General features: G+C 48.6%; 7 protein-coding genes across 7 annotated transcripts; 4 read left to right on the forward strand and 3 right to left on the reverse strand.

The window, feature by feature from the left end:
* Positions 1-373: 373 nt before the first annotated feature.
* EDB82DRAFT_529570 (uncharacterized protein) lies at positions 374-3,356 on the reverse strand (the record flags this gene model as incomplete). Its single annotated transcript, XM_025737992.1, has 7 exons — positions 374-1,048; positions 1,107-1,375; positions 1,430-2,749; positions 2,797-2,952; positions 3,001-3,082; positions 3,138-3,194; positions 3,255-3,356. 7 exons carry the CDS (start codon positions 3,354-3,356, stop codon positions 374-376), a joined length of 2,661 nt encoding a protein of 886 aa, XP_025592797.1.
* Positions 3,357-4,792: 1,436 nt separating this feature from the next.
* On the forward strand, positions 4,793-6,933 carry EDB82DRAFT_514098 (uncharacterized protein). The gene is made up of 3 exons (XM_025737993.2): positions 4,793-5,369; positions 5,523-6,249; positions 6,306-6,933. The coding sequence occupies exons 1-3, from the start codon at positions 5,290-5,292 to the stop codon at positions 6,597-6,599; spliced, it is 1,101 nt and encodes a 366-aa protein (XP_025592798.1). The 5' UTR covers positions 4,793-5,289; the 3' UTR covers positions 6,600-6,933.
* Positions 6,934-7,946: 1,013 nt separating this feature from the next.
* Positions 7,947-9,029, forward strand: EDB82DRAFT_314317 (HAD-like domain-containing protein). The gene is made up of 2 exons (XM_025737994.2): positions 7,947-8,101; positions 8,156-9,029. The coding sequence occupies exons 1-2, from the start codon at positions 8,093-8,095 to the stop codon at positions 8,882-8,884; spliced, it is 738 nt and encodes a 245-aa protein (XP_025592799.1). The 5' UTR covers positions 7,947-8,092; the 3' UTR covers positions 8,885-9,029.
* Positions 9,030-9,174: 145 nt separating this feature from the next.
* Positions 9,175-10,641, reverse strand: EDB82DRAFT_529573 (tRNA A64-2'-O-ribosylphosphate transferase; the record flags this gene model as incomplete). The annotated part of the gene is made up of 3 exons (XM_025737995.1): positions 9,175-10,169; positions 10,217-10,251; positions 10,310-10,641. The coding sequence occupies 3 exons, from the start codon at positions 10,639-10,641 to the stop codon at positions 9,175-9,177; spliced, it is 1,362 nt and encodes a 453-aa protein (XP_025592800.1).
* EDB82DRAFT_314311 (uncharacterized protein) lies at positions 10,561-12,555 on the reverse strand. Its single transcript, XM_025737996.2, has 3 exons — positions 12,289-12,555; positions 12,068-12,230; positions 10,561-12,018 (listed from the first exon to the last, which is right to left on the reverse strand). The coding sequence occupies exons 1-3, from the start codon at positions 12,310-12,312 to the stop codon at positions 10,955-10,957; spliced, it is 1,251 nt and encodes a 416-aa protein (XP_025592801.1). The 5' UTR covers positions 12,313-12,555; the 3' UTR covers positions 10,561-10,954.
* Positions 12,556-14,369: 1,814 nt separating this feature from the next.
* EDB82DRAFT_314404 (uncharacterized protein) lies at positions 14,370-15,678 on the forward strand. The gene has a single exon (XM_025737997.2). It carries the CDS (start codon positions 14,463-14,465, stop codon positions 15,453-15,455), a length of 993 nt encoding a protein of 330 aa, XP_025592802.1. The 5' UTR covers positions 14,370-14,462; the 3' UTR covers positions 15,456-15,678.
* A 491-nt stretch (positions 15,679-16,169) lies between these two features.
* Positions 16,170-17,936, forward strand: EDB82DRAFT_548239 (major facilitator superfamily domain-containing protein; the record flags this gene model as incomplete). The annotated part of the gene is made up of 2 exons (XM_025737999.1): positions 16,170-17,574; positions 17,626-17,936. The coding sequence occupies 2 exons, from the start codon at positions 16,170-16,172 to the stop codon at positions 17,934-17,936; spliced, it is 1,716 nt and encodes a 571-aa protein (XP_025592803.1).
* Positions 17,937-18,669: the final 733 nt, after the last annotated feature.

An 18,669-nucleotide genomic window follows, 5' to 3' on the forward strand; every position in this document is an offset into this window, starting at 1 on the left:
GGAAAAAGTATGGCGGAATCGGCCTGTTTGGGCAACATGAACGAATATCACAAGATGTAAAAGGCTGACCATTGATGTACTTTATCGTGATGAATAGTGTTTTGTATTCCTTTATCGGAATCACAATGTGAAGCGCTACTTTCTGAAACCCAATATCGCTGTCGAAAACCAATAATTCAACGTGATGCTTCCATCCTCACCTGCCTTGAATGCAAAGGCCGAGGAAACGCCTTACGCTCAAATGTTAAAGCAAGAATCATGTCGTGTCGAGAGACAGCGGCGATACCTATCGTCAGCCCATGCTGCATTTCAACAAACCAAACCACAAAATGCAACCATTTGCGCCCCTTTTGCTACGTCTCAAAGCACCACCTCAGGATGTCTCGTGCTTCTCATCTGACATATCCATGTCAATGTCTATCAGATTGGCCGACTCCTTTCTTTCAGATGGGGGTCTCGACATCGACATGAAAGAGGGCAGCTTGGACTTCTCTTGCATTTCTGGACTTCGAGGCTCCTCTGACACAGACAGAGCACTGTCCGTGTAGTCGGCGCCAACTGTGTTAGGCGTCAGGGTAGCCGACGTTGGCTCTGTCGTGGACGCGATCGAAGCCTCAGGTCGGGCTGGGAGCGTGGGAGGGTCGTCATCAAGAAGATCGGAACTATGGATGTAGTCTGACGAATCCCCATAGTCCTTCATCTCAGTAACTATGCCATCATCCTGATCATCGAACGGGTTGTCCCATCCGTTTCTACCATCGCTTCCAATCGATGCACGGTTGCTGTCCATTGATCCAACACTGTCGGCTCGGTGTTTTCTCTTAGAAGGTGAGATGGGATCAAATGTTGGTGTTGTCTTGACCTCAACTGTTGACTCTTCCTCGTCCAATTCTTGTCGAAAAGCTTTGTTGTCCACCTTGACAAATCGCTCAAGCTGAGGTGGAAGGGGTTGCTTGGGAGCTTTGAGGGCCTCTTCAGTGGCATATACGAGCAATGGCTTGTTGGTATCGTCCCACATCTGCTTGAGCACTTGCTCGATATCCAGCTTCTGTAATGGTGTTAGTCGTCAACACTTCTATGGCTTCAAGCCCGTTCCGTTTTCTTACCTCTGCCCTGGTGGCTGATTGATCCCCATAAGGAGTATAAGCTAGTCTCCACCATTGGTCAGCTGGCTTGCTCTCGTCTCCGTCCATTTCTATTAGGTCCTCTTCTTCACGTCGACAAACATATATTATGTGAGGAGATGTGGCCACTCCACGCAACAGGTACTTTTTGCAGGTCATGGGCTCCGGACGACCTGGCTTGTCTGGCACAGTCAGAAGCCGCCCCAGTGCTCTCTGTTTTCCCGCGACCTGTTCCATTTCGGTATCAATATCTGCAATCACATCAGTAAATCATCTTCCAGTTTTCCCCGAGCCGCAAGATCTACCTTTCATCCTCTTGTCAAGACTTTCGAGCAGCTTCTTCGAGTGCTGGATCACCTCCTCAACCGTCTGGTACTGTTCCTTCGCAACATCATCGCGATCGGGAACAGCCTGGTGATAGTCGGGGTACTTGTTTGTATCAAATCCAGATTTCTCCAACGCTCGGAACTTTCCAAGCCCATCGAGATAGCTCTTGTACCCTTCCCACTGCTCTGCTGACCTTTTCAAGAGGTCGGATTTTGTCTTGGCTTCGTCGGTGACCCAAGTCTCGGCTAGGCGATCAAGTTGTTCCTTTTTCTTTTCAAGGCGTGCCATTTCTTTTTTGGTCTGGCGCCAACCGTACTGGATGCGGCGAGCCTCGTCTTTCCGCGACATCATGTATTTTTCTGGATAGAATTCCTGTGGTATTTCTATTGGGTCCTTCGGTCCGTCGCCAGCGATGTCGAGTACCAAAACTTCACCCATCTCCTTGAAAAAAGCCACCTTGGAGTCTTGGTTAATCGTTTCGGACCCCAGTGTATCGCTCCACATCACATGGTCAAGTGCCTCATATAAAGTCTTGATACACTTGTACTCGTCATGTGTGTGCTCTATCTCGAGCAGACCAAAAGTGGCGTCCTCTTCCAACGTGTCGCCATGGAACAATGCAAGAGAAGCCACCTGCATGATCGGTCGGATCGTTTCTATGTGTCTTTGGCCAAGCATCTCGTAAAACTGTTTCTCCATGCCACTGCTTTCGGGGTGCATGTAATCCGCCAGCACAACTATTGAGCCATGCCCACGCTCGGTGGAGTCCAGAAATGCCATTAGACGGTGAATTTCCTCCTGAAACCCAATGTCACTCTTAGAGCCATTCAAGTTCCCGTCTTGCTGCATCCGTGTTAAAAGGTCTGGCGACAAGACCTCTTCACCTTTCCACCAGCCTTTGTTGTAGTTATATGTTGCAGCCAGGTCGCCGATATTGAGAAGGATGTTTCGAGCTATGGAGATTTCATGCATGATCGTGAGAAGTCCACCAAGTCGGTGATCATGATCCGGTGCACCGGCCACCACCAACATTGCGGGAGCGCCCGGCGCCCGCTTTCTTTTTGATGCCAGAGGCACATCCACAGATGTCTTTTTGCTGGCTGGCCCAGTGGGGACCATTGCCCAGTCTGCTGTATTGTAGGATTCGCGGTTGGCTGGACCAAACTGGATTGGCGCAGGTTCAGAGGTTCCTGTAAGGCCGGTTTCTTGTTGTGGTACTGGTACGCCAGCTTCTTGCGCTGACTCGAAAAGGGCTCGTTGCATGTCGTCATCTTCCTGGGCCTGACTGTTTGGGACACCTTCGTGCCAGTTAGCATGTGTTGGTTGGAGGGGGTAAGAGGAATACCGGGCACGTGTGCCGCAGTCCAGTCCACCATCGTACCCAAGGGAGATCGGTTGTTTGATCGGGAAGGAGGTCTCGAGGGAGCGCCATATATGTGAGACTCGGGCGGAGGAGTTACGCCTTGAATAACGGAATGATCAGTGGATTCAACATGAAAAGCTGTAGAATTTAGTCAAGGCCAAGGAGATGATCAAGGAAGAAACTGACAAATCCCAGCATTGTTGGTGCTGCCATCTCTATCTGCACTGAATACCGAGTCGTCCCAGAGCTTTTGATACCTTGAACGAAACTGTACCGTTTTAGCATGCTGTCAGGCCTGACCTTGGTGTAGGAGATACTCATACGTTTTCTTCCCCTTCATAAAACTGGCCAATAACCTTGTTCGTATCACGGTTGTTGAGCTATGAAAGAAATATATGTCAGCCACAACGGGCGCTTCGCAAACGATTTCCTGAGCTGACCTTCAGGGCTTGTATAGCCAAGTGGCGATCGTTTTCTGCTTGCAGACCGCAAAAGTCAATAACCATATCAACCTCCGCCTCGGAAGGATCCATGGACGCCATGATGCTGCGGTTGGTGAAGCTGTGAGGTTTATGAGTAGCAAATATGAAGCTCCTCTCGGTTGTCAAAGCTCAATCTGTCGATGCGGTGCTCCTCCCACTACGAGGGGACGATGAACCAGAGAGCTTGCCTTGAAGGACGGGTTACAAGGAGAATCGAGCGAAGGGAACAATGGAAAATAAAAACGTGAAAGACAAATAATGAGAGCTTAGAGGTCGCTTCTGACGAAACGCACTCGTTGTAAGTTGTATGAAGGAATGAAGATGGACCACCAATTGATGAGCAGCTTCTCCTGCACTTGCAGTGGTCGCGGAGGGGTACGTACTAGACTAACAGTGATAAGATAAGAGAGTGCTTGGCGTCGCTGATTCACACGTGCTAAACTGGGACGTTATTCCTTGATGACGATCTAACAAAGCAAAACTCCATATCCATAACTTCCATTGTATAGGTTGACTTTTGAGTACCCGGTGACGGACTGTGGATTCATGTATCTTGTGAGAGTATAAAGGCAGGTAGTCAACAGACTCAGGGATAGTTGCATATGCGTATATGTTTTCTGTAATGGCACGGGATATTTCGTGAAGTGTTTTCTGTACAATGATTCTGGGACAAAAGACGTGTACTAAGACCATGATCTTGTGTATGACTTTGGACATAGCCATTGGTGATATAGGTACTGCGTATGCACAAGCAGTGTATTCGGATTCATTGTAACAATGATATATCACTGAATGTCAATAGTACAAGTTCTAGTTTATCAAGGACTACGGTTCTACGCTACCTGCCTAGGTAGGTACGAAGGCATTCGAGGCTTGATACATACCAGGGATGTAGCTTGCCGACGCACTTATTCCGTGCAGAGCCCAACTGTAGCTTAACGATAGCTTAGAAGGTTCTAGAAGCTTCGACAATGAGCAAGCTGGGGTTGGCAGGAATAGCTGCAGCTCCAGTGGGGGCAAGCGGGCCGTCAAGTTACAGCTTCTATGTACAGACTTGGGGTCACAACAGATATGTGCAAGGCATCACAGAGCACATAAACGATAAGTAAAGTATCGCAAAAATGGAAAGGATCGTAGCAGTAGGCCAAGATTCGAGTGTCTCCAAGACCCGCTCAAGCTTCCAGGAACCATCTTGAGCTTCGGAGATGAATGTCTTGGTCTGGATTTCGGGCGTCTGGGGCGCTATCTCCACCACGGCTAGGTATCGTCATAGGCCACTTTACCCTGCGAGTATGTTCAGGTATCATCGATAGGTTGGGTTGAGCCCGACGTGAGACCACCGCAGAGCATGACCGACAGAGTTTTAGATGTGCATATTGTAGGAATTGAGTTTTGACAGGTCTGAATAATCCAACAGTTGATCTTGGAAGGGAACGTTTACTTGCAGTTCTGGACAAAACAAAAAAATCACTGATGTAATTAAATGTACATCTTTCTTTATTCTGAATGGAAACCGATCGACTCGACGTCACCCCACCCCCAGCCAGCCATCGTCCATTCCACATCAAGGTCTCCAGGTATCCATGGCCTGCTGCCGCTTTCCCTTGGAAGCTTCCACAAGGTCCCATGGCCCCAGTATTTCCCAGCAGTGGCTTCTCTAAATTCCATCACCTAACCATCTTACGGTCGCATGGCGTAGCTTTGAAGCATCAGTGTCAATACCTTATCTAGTAGGTAGACTTAATCCTCCTCACCTTTTGTAAACTCACTCTTGTAACCAACACACCCCCCTCTCTTTAACCACCTTACTTTAATTCACAAACCAACCCTTTCACTCTTCGTTTTCCTTTGAAAAAAGAAGCAATAAACCGCCTACTACCTACCTACTTCTCATTCTAGTTTCCACTCCTCTCCCACCGCTCACACTTCAACTCAACACATTTGAACCATATCATACACACTCTCAAGAGCACAACATTGACCACAAACCACAATGGTCAAGGAGACAAAGCTCTACGATACCCTAAATGTCAAGCCTGAGTCTTCTCAGGACGAGATCAAAAAGGGATATAAGTAAGTAAACACAACTTCTTATCATGTCACCGCCTCGGAATACATGGGTGGCTCGACAAGCATTAAGCACCTTGTCGTCGCAAAAGTCGCCCTTTGCGCAGTTCGAATTCACGCCATCTCTACACGACAGTAACTAACCACCATATTCTATAGGAAAGCAGCCTTGAAATGGCATCCAGACAAGAACAAAAACAGCCCCGATGCGGCTGAAAAGTTCAAAGAATGCTCGCAAGCATACGAGATTCTTTCCGACCCCGAAAAGCGTAAGATTTATGATCAATATGGTCTCGAATTCCTCCTACGTGGTGGTACCGCTCAACCCGAAAGCGGTGCTGGTGCCGGCGGCAACCCCTTTGCAGCTGGAGGTATGCCTGGCGGATTCAACTTCGAAGGCGGTATGCCTGGTGGAGGCACCCGGACTTTCCACTTTAACACCGGTGGCGGTGGTGCTGGCTTTGGTTTCAGCAACCCCGAAGAAATCTTTGCCGAGTTCATGCGCAACGGAGCCGGTGGTATGCATGGCGGCGTTGATGATGATGACATGGCAGGCGTGTTTGGTGGGTTCGGCGGAGGTCCTCGCAGCCGTGCTTCACGCACGCGATCAGGCTTTGAGGGACGAGCCAGGGAAACGACACCCGAGGTTACAACCGTCGAGCGACCTCTACCTCTGACTCTCGAGGAGTTGTTCAATGGTGTTACCAAGAAGATGAAGATTAAGCGTAAGACGTTTGATGATTCTACCCAGAAGCGGGTGCAGACCGATCAAATTCTCGAAGTCCCCATCAAGCCTGGTCTGAAGAAGGGCTCCAAGATCAAGTTCAACGGAGTCGGTGATCAAGTAGAGGGAGGTCGCCAAGATCTTCACTTCATTGTCGAAGAGGTAAGCACAAATTCATGTCAATCCTAGGTATAATTCGATGACTAACAATTTTATAGAAGGAACACCCTCTCTACAAGCGCGAGGACAACGACCTCGTACACACCGTCACCCTCGACCTCAAGGAGGCCCTAACTGGATGGCGAAGAACGGTGACCACAATCGATGGTCGACAGCTGAACCTAGAGAAGGGAGGCCCTACCCAGCCCAACGGCGAGGAGCGTTATCCCGGCCTGGGCATGCCGATTTCGAAGAAACCAGGCCAGCGAGGCGACTTTGTTGTCAAGTACAACATCAACTTCCCATCAAGTTTGACTGCAGACCAGAAGCAGAAGCTGAGGGAGATCCTATAGAGGCTCACTGCGGACGAACCCATTTGCAATTCTGTCCGGATACTAAGACGTGTGCTGGAAATCGATTGAAGCCAGCAACATCAGGATTCGGTTACAAAGGCTTGCATTGCACATGATTGGTGTTTTGGCGTTGGGGACTTTACGAATAATGAAAAGAGAGGATGTCTGATGGATGGACCTGGTCCAAGAATACAAAGTTATAGGCGGATGAAAGGGAGTTGATTAGCATGTGGAATTTGATATCCATTTGATGGTTGTTTAATTAGTAGCAATTATGTCTTATATGGCTGTCTAATACTGAGGCAGGTTTAAAGATTTGATGAATTGGTTCTTATGTTCGTTTTAGTTGGTGTTCATGTGATCGCGATACCATGACCTAGTTCAATATGGACTGATACAAATCCCTCACGCCAAATATGACGAGTGATGTTTTGGGGTCCACCGTTGCCGAGTTACTGTTTGCATGCAGACTTGTGATGACTACAGCATATGCACATTAAACGGGTGGTCGGTTCGAATTCTCCGTCACTGCAGCAAGGTATGCTGTGTGGATGGGATGTCCTGTGCTCATGTATGGTACTCAGAGGCTTTGATGAGAGGTTTTCTTGTCTAAGCCAGCCAAGCCATTGCTTTGAAACAACCCTGTCCCATGCTACTCAAGCTTGTTAGACCAGAGGCTCAAAGAATAACATCGCTGATGCGGGCTGGTAGGAACGAAGAGTAAGGGAAGAAAACGGGTCCCCCTCTCTTAGCGTCTTGTTTAACAGGGATTCAAAGTGCAGCGATGACGACACTTGGCGGTTCTTAGCTTGGATGGAGGGGGAGGGGCATTTTATTCGTTCATTTGTTTATTCATTCGATTCGATTCGGGATCGCGAGGGGTTTTGTCTGACTTGCACGTGTTGGTGAAGATTCCAATCGTTGCAGTCGATCGAATAGTATCAGCATTATATCGGTAGTATATGTATTTATGAATTTTGCTGTGTCCTTTTCATATACAAGCACGCTATTATACTTGTCTGACTATCATTCATACTTGACCCATCATCATGATGATACTTCTGTTGTTCCCCATGCCCGCGGGGTTTCTCAACCACCCTGTCTAGTACTCAGTCTTACACGCTGGATGGCTGATGCACGTTCAAAGGCAACATCCCATCAATGGAACCCAACCCGGGCAACCCCCGTAGTCTTGACTTAGTAGAAGCCCCAGTTACACTTGCATGTTCCAATTACAGCTTGCTGCAGTACCATGAGCTCTTTCCGTCACCTTCTGGGTTCCCTCCGTATCTTCAATCAAGGAAAGACAGCTCCTCCATAAAACCTCCGTTCCCCCACACTTGCTCCATCACTCTCGTCTTCTTCCCTCACCACCTCTCGCTCCACCGTCTTTCCACGACATTCTATCTTGTTTCCCTATTTAAGAAGCCTAATTCCTTCTAGAGCTTACGTCTACTCATTCCCTAAAAGTATCATAACTACTATCCGCCAAAATGCCTGAGGTGTGTTCTGTATAACCGGCACATCTCGAGCACTTAGCTGACATGTGACTCTAGATCAACACCCTTCTGTTCGACTGCGACAATACCCTCGTCCTCTCTGAGGAGCTCGCCTTCGAGGCTTGCGCTGGTCTCATTAACGAGATCTGCGAGTCTCGCCAGGTTGACATGCGATTCACTGGCGAGACTCTCATCAAGGAGTTCGTCGGCCAAAACTTCCGTGGCATGCTCACCACCCTCCAAAAGAGTTACAACATCGACATCTCCCCCGAGGACCTCGAGACCTACGTCCGAAAGGAGGAAGACGCCGTCATCGCCAAGCTCAAGGAGGCCCTCAAGCCTTGCGTTGGTGTTGATGAGCAGCTCGAGAAGCTTGCTGCTTCCGGAAAGTACACAATGTCCGTTGTGTCTTCCTCAGCTCTTCGACGAGTTCGTGCTTCCATCGAAAAGGTTGGCCAGGACAAGTACTTCCCTGGCGACGTTGTCTTCTCTGCTGCCACAAGTCTCGAGAAGCCTACCAGCAAGCCTGACCCCGCCATTTACCTCCACGCTCTAGACAAGCTCGGCAAGAAGGCCGAGGAGTCAGTTGCCATTGAGGACAGCAAGAGCGGTACTCTCAGTGGTACTCGTGCTGGAATCAAGGTCATCGGTTACGTCGGTCCTTATGCTGAGGACAAGCAGGCCGAGATGGAACAGACTTTGAGAGACGCCGGTGCTGTTGTAATCATGCGTGACTGGTCCGAATTTCCCACTGCTCTGCAAAAGATTGAGGCTGGTGAGGTTTAGATAAGGGAAGAGTTTGTTGTTATGACAATCTGCTTTGAGGAATACCCAAATATTATGTATGTCGATCATATAGCGAAAGGGACGCACAGGATAACATAGACCTGTCTAACTAATACAATTTTGATGAATATACTTGGCGTTTATATATCATGAGACATGGGTGGCCAATCTAAGACATGCTTTCATTTCAGTCCCATACAACATAGTACTTGTCATGATCGAGTTCTGTTGTAACGTGTTGTTATTTTTTTTTTATCGAATTGATCGGCACTTCATGCATAATGCGCCTACTACTTCCGCCAATCCATTAAAAAGCTATTGACACTCTGCAATGTAGCACGACTAGGATTTGCGCCAGGGTAAGCCGTCATGATGAGGCCCAACCTCGACTTAATCAATGTCTTTGTAAAAGAGACATTTTTTGTTGAATCCCTCAACTTCCCTTTGTCATCGAATAGATAACATGATATCGCAAGAGCCACGCCAACTGATAAGTCCTTTCCAGACTCGCATGCCACAACAATTCGTTGTTCATCGGGTTTCTCAACCCCGGCAAGATATTTGGCGGCAAAATCACAGATATCAGGCAGTGCAGTGCGAAGATTTCGACTTGCCAACTTGCTTTTCCCAAGGCCAGTTTGCAGGTATGTTTTGGACTTCAACCATGAATCCTTTGGTGTTGTATCTTGGGTTATGGCTATGCGACATTCGCTGGGCATGGCGTAGAGGGGCAAAGCGCATACAGATATATGAGGCGCAATCTGTATTTGAGATCCTTCATCTTTCTTGCTAGTCGCCTGCTCATCGACTAGCTTAGAGATGAGATCCGGCAGTTCTGCTTCTGGTGTTTCAAGAAGCTTATCAATGTTGTCCCAGAACAAAGGCGCTTCGAGACCATGCGCCCACATTTCAGTATCGTCAGCTGCACCCTGGATGTAACCGCCCTCGTCCATCTCACTGCCTACCACACGACGACTAGCCGTACAGCATATCACAGGCCGGAAATCCTCGAATATAGACTCTGTGTCTTCTGGCGAGGGAAGACTAGAGTCAGGCGTTACCCAGAATGGACGCAGTGGCTTGGTGAGGCATGTTGGAAGGTTGAGATTGAGAGCTTTCAATGATGCGACGAATTCGGGGATGAGTGCGGATATTTGTGAGTGAGTTGTTGCGGGAAGATGAGCTGGGAGGTACAGTTTGGATGAGGAAGGGTGTGTGGGGAGAATGGCGAGGTTGAGAACAGTGCACCAGATGGGGATTGTGGAAGATAGGGCATCGGGCATTCCTGTATAAGTCAGTATTCATGTGAATATGGGTTGACAAAGGACCTACGCTTGCCACGACGAGTAGAATCGACGATTATGATACTATCAACAATTAACTTCTCACTCTAGATAAGAATACCTACATTATCTTGATACATACCCATCGTTCTTCTCAATGATTTCAACCAAATGCAAATTCAATCTTCTCGTGCTAAACTTCCACGCTCTCTCGTGACCATCGGTACTCTTGAAATACGCACTCGCGCCTTTCCGCCCAGGAGGAATATACCAGCTACCGCAACGCTCATTGGCGACAAGTGGCCGTGGTGCATACGAATAAGATACGCGGTCTACGAATTCTGCGTCGGTTTGAATGCTGGTTAGACGGTTGTGGATTGTGAGTGTTGTGCGTTTGAGAGAGGCCATAAGCTGAGACATGGAGGGTTGTTCATTTTGGGGGAGGATGAGGTCTGAGAAATGAGGGTCGGGCATAGTGGCTTTTTGTGGTCATAGGATTAATCAAGTGTATAAGTGATTTGGTGATGGGAAAATGAATGAGTTTAGATCTTGGAAAGGTCGATACAAGAGTTGTGGTGTTTAGTTTTTGGTGGAGCGACAAAGTTAACAGCCCGCATGGCTTATCCACCCCGCATTAAACGCAGAGTATATTCACTTTCACTTCCCAAGAGAATATTTGATAAATGTAAACAAAAAAGGCTTCATCATTACTTTTGGTCGTAACCCGTCAGACATATTTACATGCAGCATATGGTATTCACCCCTCCCGTCGCGCAGCTTCAGTCGATTACTCCAATCTCCACTTGCCATCCTCAATGACAATCTTGATCTCCCTGTTCTCATCGATACTCCTTCGACCGGCCTCGAGAATCGCCGTTGTAGCAATGGTGTTCTTGAGTGTGGGGAGAGGCTTGGCGTCAAGGTCCTCGGGCTTGAGCTTGCCTGAGTTCACAGAGCGGCAGCCATCAACAAACTTCTCAATGGAAATGTAACCGTAACCGGTCTGGCCGGCAAAGTTTCCATCCTCATCTGGGGCGTACTTCATGTAGAAGGGGTTGTACCACATCATCTGGCCGACGGAGTCATCAGCGACATCATAACCTCGCTTGGCCTGGTCGACGCGGATCTCACCGTTGGCGGCGAGGTAGTGGAAGTATTGGTTGGAGTGGACACCAGCCTTTTGAGGTGCGGTCCATGAAGCAGTGTAGACACCAACGGCGCGCTTGCTGGGCTCGCCCTGCTTGTTCCAAGTGACGAGCAGAGAGATTGTGTCCTCGGTGCAAGGATCGCAGCCGAGTTCAACGGCAACACCCTTGGAGGAAGAGGCATTGACGCTCACGGGGACATATCCGCGCTCTTGAACCATAGAGTCGTTGATATCGATGTGGTGACTGTTAAGGTAGTATGAGATATCAGACTCCTTACCAGCCCAAGCCTTGAAGGTCTCAAGCTGTGATTTGGGCTGAGACATGTAGCTGTAGAAGTAGTTGAAGTCGCCAAGCTTCTGAGCCTTTGCGCGAGCATCAGCGTATGCAGGATCGTAGCGCTTGTGATGCTCGACGTAAACGTAGACGCCCTTCTTCTGAGCGAGGTCGACGAGCTGTTGGTGTTCTTCGAGGACTTTGACGGCGGGCTTTGTGATCATGACATGAATGCCTCGCTCAATGGCGTACTTTGCGATGGGAAAGTGAGTAGGGTCAGGGGTGAAGATTGTAATGGCATCGCCTGGGCTGAGGGCGTCAATGGCGGACTTGTAGGCATCAGGATCGACCTTGTCGTTGGCTGGGAAGGAGTCGAAGGAGGTGTCGAGGTCGTTGTAGACTTGTTGAATGTTTTTGTTGAGATGTTCACCTGGAAGTGTTAGTGAGTGAAGAAGTGTTTCTTTTGATAGAGTACGTACGGATAGCAGGGAACTTCTTGCCATTGACACCGACCATGCCCAACTTGTTGACCTTTTCGCGACGGCGCAAATCAAAGAGACTCAGACCAACAACGCCGACCTTCTTGTCTGAACCAGAGGCACCACCACCGACGAAACCGGTGGTGTACTCTCCAGTACCAATCTGAGAGTAAGGTGTTAGCTAATTGGAAATCTGGTTGGTGTCTTTAGGCTGAACTTACCATCAAGACGTTCAAAGGCTCCATTGTGAATGCGATGAGGGGCAACGCGGGGAAGAAAGAAGCTATGATGAGGCGAAAGAAAGAGTATGAGGGTATAAAAAGACTTCCAGACTAGTTTATGGAAGAATGCGCAAGTCGAGTCAAGGTCTGAACTGGTCAAAAGAAGATGTCTAGAGTGCAATCATGAGCTCTCTTATGAATTGCTCGCTCATGTCTCCGCAAGCTAGATTGAGCTTGGTTATTGAAGCTGGATGACAGTTCGGGGTTCTCTCCGTCTACGATTGGAGGAAAAAAGAGTGCCCGCCTTGAAACCCCCCCAATCTCGAGCTTGGGATGGAAAACGTTCTTATGGAGTCATGATAAGTACTGAAGAGCTCATGTGACTGTGGGGAAACGAAACATGGTAAAATGAATATGGGGGAGATGATCTAGATTCATTAATCTAACTGCTTAGAAAGGCGAGATCGCAAGAAATAGTAATGGATTAGTGATTTCTTGTTGTGGACTGCACTATGGTCTATGGAGTTTACGGTACAAGGGCGGGGGACTTTGGAGAAATAATCCCCATAAGAGCTCTTTGTTACTGATCATAACAGCTGCCGGATATCCGAGGCTAACCTCAGTAGGCACATATTGAAACACAGTATAAAGGCCACGGGAAGACGATTCTCCCCGCGGGTAATGAATAGCAGCGACCTTTTGCATTAAACACAAGATTCGAGAGCAGACAAGAACCACCCCCAAAGCATGGATCACCACTATAAACTCGGAGCAATCAGTGGATTACTTTAGTTGAGAGAATCAAATGAGGGGTAAAATGGCGGGGTCGGATCCGGTTCCCCCACCCCCACGCCGCTATAACAACCGGCTCATGACCGCTTGTAAGTCAATGGGTGGCTTGAGTTACAAGGGCATTGGCTGTGCTGTGCAGACATACCTGGTTGATCTATAGTTTAATTGAGTATCAGTATATTGGGAGGTAAAACTAGAATCCTGTCTCTCGCGGAGAAATCAATTTCGAGTGTCGTGACTGCCACTTCTGTGCAACCCAACATCTCATTGCAGTGATCCCACCTGCCACTTTGGGGGTACCAGTACCAATAATTCTCCGCTCACTCATCCTAGAAAGAGCCCCTACAATACAGAATAGTGCATAATGAAAATTACCCCCCATCAACAACAGCATCACCATTACACGCACTCAAACAACTCACACACCCGGCTCAGGCGCAGGCCAGACTTCCAGGTACCTAGGCTTATTCGTTTCGGACTCGCCTGTTTTTCAGCCATGCACTTTGCCTCACATACTGCACCATGTACGGTCAGCTCAAAGCTCAAAGGGGTGACTCTCGACCGGCTAATAACCATCAGGGCGGGATGTCCAACATGGAACCTAAGCGATCCAATATTTTGTTGTTGATGAGCCTCTCTTTCCACCGCCCTTCCCGTCCAGCCGGCTCCTTACACCAAACCTAGCTAGATCAATGGTTAAGGGTTTATGCTGGGTGCTTAATCCTAGAAAAGGATGCACCCAGGAGCCTGGAGGTCCCGTTAAGCGTTTCTACCGAGTGGTAACTATTCGTCAAGGAACCGACCTGAACTGCCGTTCTCGCTCCAGGTAGCAGACAAACCACCCAGCAGCCAAGATGTCAATCGATCATAGTAGGAATCCGCCGATTCCGACATGATTCTCCTTGCGGACTCTTGTTCTTGACTACGACGTTGAGGCTTGATACCATCACGATTGATGTCTTATCTTTCAACCTGATACTTCACTTCAGACAATGTCCACCTTACATACGGAGTAGCGTACCGCCATTAAAGAATTTTGTGGTCCTCTTGACCCCAGACATGGACCGCATTCTTCCAATTGGGGGACGCCGATCCAATACCCACGTTGGTCTTGGAGCACTTGACTTCCCGAAGCGAATCCACCCCCAAACTGGGATTGGGACTGGCTGCCGAAACTGCACTTGTCGGTTCGACATGATGCCTTAAGCTTCCTACGCTAGGTACCATAAGTTATAAAGTCCCTCTTTTGTTTCTTTCAAGCTCCGGATTTTTCGTTTTGCTGTCGTCTGTATCTTGTTTCTTTCACGTCCCCTCTGTCGCCTCTCATCCCCTCGTGAGTCGTCTTACCAGTTTCCATCCTCAATCATCCCATACTTCTCATCATGACTACTTCCAACGGTGCCACCAATGGCCAGAATGGTCACGCGGCCACACCCAGCTCGCTTCCTACCGGAATCTACGCCCCCGTTATGACCTTTTTCGACCCCGAGACTGAGGAGCTCGACATTCCTGTCATCAAGAAGCATGCCGTGCGACTAGGTGAGGCTGGTCTAGCTGGCCTTGTTGCTATGGGCTCTAATGGCGAGGCCGTTCACTGCACCCGCGAGGAGAAGATTGCCGTTACCAAGGCTACACGAGAGGCGTTGGACGAGGCCGGCTTCCAATCAATTCCTGTTGTCCTTGGAGCCACAGAGGGTAGCGTCAAGGGTACCGTTGAGCTGTGCAAGATGGCCGCCGACGTTGGCGCTGCTGCCACTCTCGTTCTCCCTCCTTCTTACTACAAGGCTCAGATGAGCGAGGACGCCGTCTACAACTACTTCATCGACCTTGCCAACGCGAGCCCCATCCCCATTATCCTCTACAACTACCCCGGTGCTGTCGCTGGTCTTGACATGGACAGCGATCTCCTCATCAAGCTCGGCCAGCACCCCAACATTATTGGCACAAAGTTCACCTGCGGAAGCACTGGTAAGCTCACTCGAGTCGCTCTCGCTTCCGATGCCAAGACACCCTTCCAAGAAGGCTCCGGTTACCTTGCTTTCGGCGGTATCGCCGATTTCACCGTTCAGACCCTTGTTAGCGGTGGCAGCGGTATTATTGCTGGTGGTGCCAACGTCATGCCCAAGACCTGCGTCAAGGTCTGGGACCTTTACGTTAAGGGCAAGAAGGACGAGGCTCAAGCTCTCCAGAAGAAGCTCTCCAAGGGTGATTGGGTGCTGACCAAGGCTGCCATCGCTGGCACCAAGTCCGCTATCCAAAGTTATTACGGTTATGGTGGACACCCTCGACGACCCCTTCCCCGTCTCACACCCGAGCAGGCCAAGGGCATTGAGGAGGGTATCAAGGAGATCATGGAGATTGAGATGTCACTATGATGCATGATGGAAGGTTGAACCCGTTAATCTCTGTTCCAATTGGCGAAGAGCCACTTATATGGAAAGGTATGAGTTTGCATAGCGTTGCATTTAATGGCAAAAGGAGCCCTATTGGCTCGACAGATGGATTCACGCAGCGAATCTACTGTCTGGACTTGGTCATGACTATAAAAATTATGAGCATATAAATGAATGAAAAAAAAAAAATTGAATGAAGAAGGATCATGAAAGGCTTGCTACTCTGGGAAATGACTTAGACCCAAATCGGAACAATCATGAGGAGCGGCGAGCAAGGCCATCAGGCAGCATGTTACCTTTCCATGAACACATGTGTAATAAATCATGTTACCTAACCATGATGGTGTTGCCTCATTATTTTATGAAGAGGACAAGATATGATGGATCCTTTGTAAGCTCCGTTGTCGGTTCAAGGTGGTACCAGACTAACGACCCCAGATGGTGGATGCCATTGGTTCATTCCCGTCTATCCCTTGCGTACTATGTCTTATCCCCCTTCTTAAACCGTGACGGAAGGTGGTTGGGGACAGAAGCCAATGGCATTTATCATCGAATCTCGATATTATTGACCAGACCTCACTTTGCGCTACATCAATCTCACATAATTCTTACCCATAATATAGTCTTACCTCGCAGTCAAATATCTTTTTCTCAGATTCCTCGCCATTTTATTTCACTCCATTTATAAGAGTCGATATGCGAGAAACTGCGAGCGGCAGTGCGGCTTCTGCCGTGGCCGAAAACGGTGTCGCTCCACTGAGTGATGAACGAACTCCCTTGCTCAAGGCAAATGACCAAGGTCAAAACTCAGATGCTGAGCCAGCAAGTGAGGCTCAGGGGGATGACCCAAATCAGGGTCTTCCAGCAGGTCAAGAAGAGGAGACGACTGTTGTTGCTGATGAGGTGCCAACTGCAAAGCTCATCCTCATTTTCGGCACTGCTTGGATAGGCGTCTTCCTGGGTGCTGTCGATTCTACCATTATCGCAACTCTTTCAGGACCTATCTCGAGCGAGTTTCAATCTCTGAGTCTTTTGTCGTGGCTTGCGACAGCTTATCTCATCTCCAATGCCGCGTGCCAGCCTATTTCAGGCCGGTTAACGGATATCTTCGGCCGAGGACCGGGTCTCGTTTTCAGCAACATCTTTTTCGCAGCTGGTAACCTCATTTGTGGTCTCGCGCATAGCCAGACCACTATGATTATTGGGCGTGTCGTTGCAGGTATCGGTGGTGGTGGTTTAATGAGCATCTCTACGTTCTTGGGCTCGGATTTGGTTCCTCTACGCAAGAGAGGAATTGTTCAAGGTCTCGGTAATATCTGCTATGGCTCCGGAGCAATGCTTGGCGGTGTCTTTGGTGGTTTAATCAATGATCACACCTCCCAAGGTTGGAGACTTGCATTCTTGATCCAGGTACCGCCTGTTCTCGTCTCTGCCGTGGCCGTTCATTTCTTGGTCAAGATCCCTCCCAAGCAGTCGGACAAGTCATTCCTCGCCCGTATAGACTTTATCGGGGCGTTCCTGACATGCTCGTTTCTGGTGTTGCTACTTTTGGGTCTGAACTCGGGCGGTAACATTGTCCCGTGGACGCACCCTCTTCCCTTGACCACAATTCCTCTGGCTGTCATCACATTTGGTTTATTCTTATTCTGGGAGAGCAAGGCCCGCCAGCCAATCATTCCTGTAAAGCTTCTTCTCGACCGAACTGTCCTGAATGCCTGTCTTTGCAATTTGGCTTGCACCATGGCAGTCATGGGGGCCCTCTTCTACGTTCCGCTTTACCTTCAAGTTCTTGGTAGCAGCGCCACACAGTCTGGTGTTCAGATCTTACCATCCCCAATCGGTATCTCGATCGGTTCCCTCTTCTCTGGCTTCATCATGAAGAAGACTGGAAAGTACACCAGGCTTGGAGTAGCAGGTTTACTCGTACTCATCGCAGGAGTGGTGGTTCTTACCGTCCAGAATCAGTATAGCCCCAAGTGGCTGATGGGTGTTTCTTTCTTTTTGATCGGTTCCGGGTACGGTGCTACACTCACGACGACGTTACTGGCATGTATCGCAGCGGTGGATCACTCTCAACAAGCTGTTATCACATCTGCAACCTGTAAGTTGTTCATGCACACGGTGGTGTTTAACATTGCTAACAAACCCTTAGATCTAGCACGCAGTCTCGGTAGTACTGTTGGAATCACCATCGGGTCGGCTGTTTATCAAAATATTCTCAAGGCACGACTTTGGGAGAGGTTCGGTGACCAGCCTGGCGCTGCAGATGAGATTCGCCGTATCAGAGATGATCTCGATGAGATTAAGCATCTCCCCGAGGGATGGTATGATGGAGTTGTTAGCTCCTTTGTGGATGCTTTCAGGGGTGTTTGGTTGACACTGTTGGCGTTTTCAATCTTGGGTCTGATTTGTGTATCACTCATGAAGCAGCATACGTTGCACTCGACTATTGCGAGACGGTGATTTGCTCGGCAAATATGAGAAGTTATTGCAAGGATGGCATGGAAACTGAATAATTTTATCCAAAGTCTTTTCCAAGGTAGGCACATAATCTGGGCAAAAGGGCGGATGAAAAGTTGAGCCAGGCTGTGAATCTGAGTTATGGAAGACGTATGGACTTGAAAGCAATTTTGCCTCATTTTAGCAACACACATTGAAAGCATACAGCATACAGCATACATTCTGTACGATGATCTCGGGCACCTCTAGATTGTAGTTTAGGAGGGCATGAATAGATAATCTGAAAACTTGACCTCAACTGGCATCATGCACAAAATTGGCCTTTCCTTTCTTTTGGCTTCAGAGTCGAGTTTTCCCCTACACTGAGGAAAGGCCCCCATCCGACTTCTTTCTTAGTTATTCCACTGGAATGCAAGTGTCTTATATTCGGTGTTGAAGAATTACAATGAAACGTGGGCTGTCAGTCAAAATCTTACTTGTCGTCAGAGATCTTCCCCTTTCACCTTTTGAGATATATCACAAGGCAAATGGCTGGAAGGAATGATCGCCGAAAGTGACAAAGTTAATGTCTCAAAACGGTTGGTTCTTCTTGGGTTGGGAAAGGTCATCTACCTATGTTACACAGGCTTCCAGTAGAGCAAGAGATCGACATTTATATCATAATAGATGAAATGTGAGCCGGTTTACATCAATCTCTCCAGCCATATGATCATCATTGCATGTTAGGCTTGGATCT

The sequence above is a fragment of the Fusarium venenatum genome (assembly GCF_020744135.1).
Source record: "Fusarium venenatum strain MPI-CAGE-CH-0201 chromosome Unknown EDB82scaffold_4, whole genome shotgun sequence".
In the NCBI taxonomy this organism is placed as follows: domain Eukaryota; kingdom Fungi; phylum Ascomycota; class Sordariomycetes; order Hypocreales; family Nectriaceae; genus Fusarium; species Fusarium venenatum.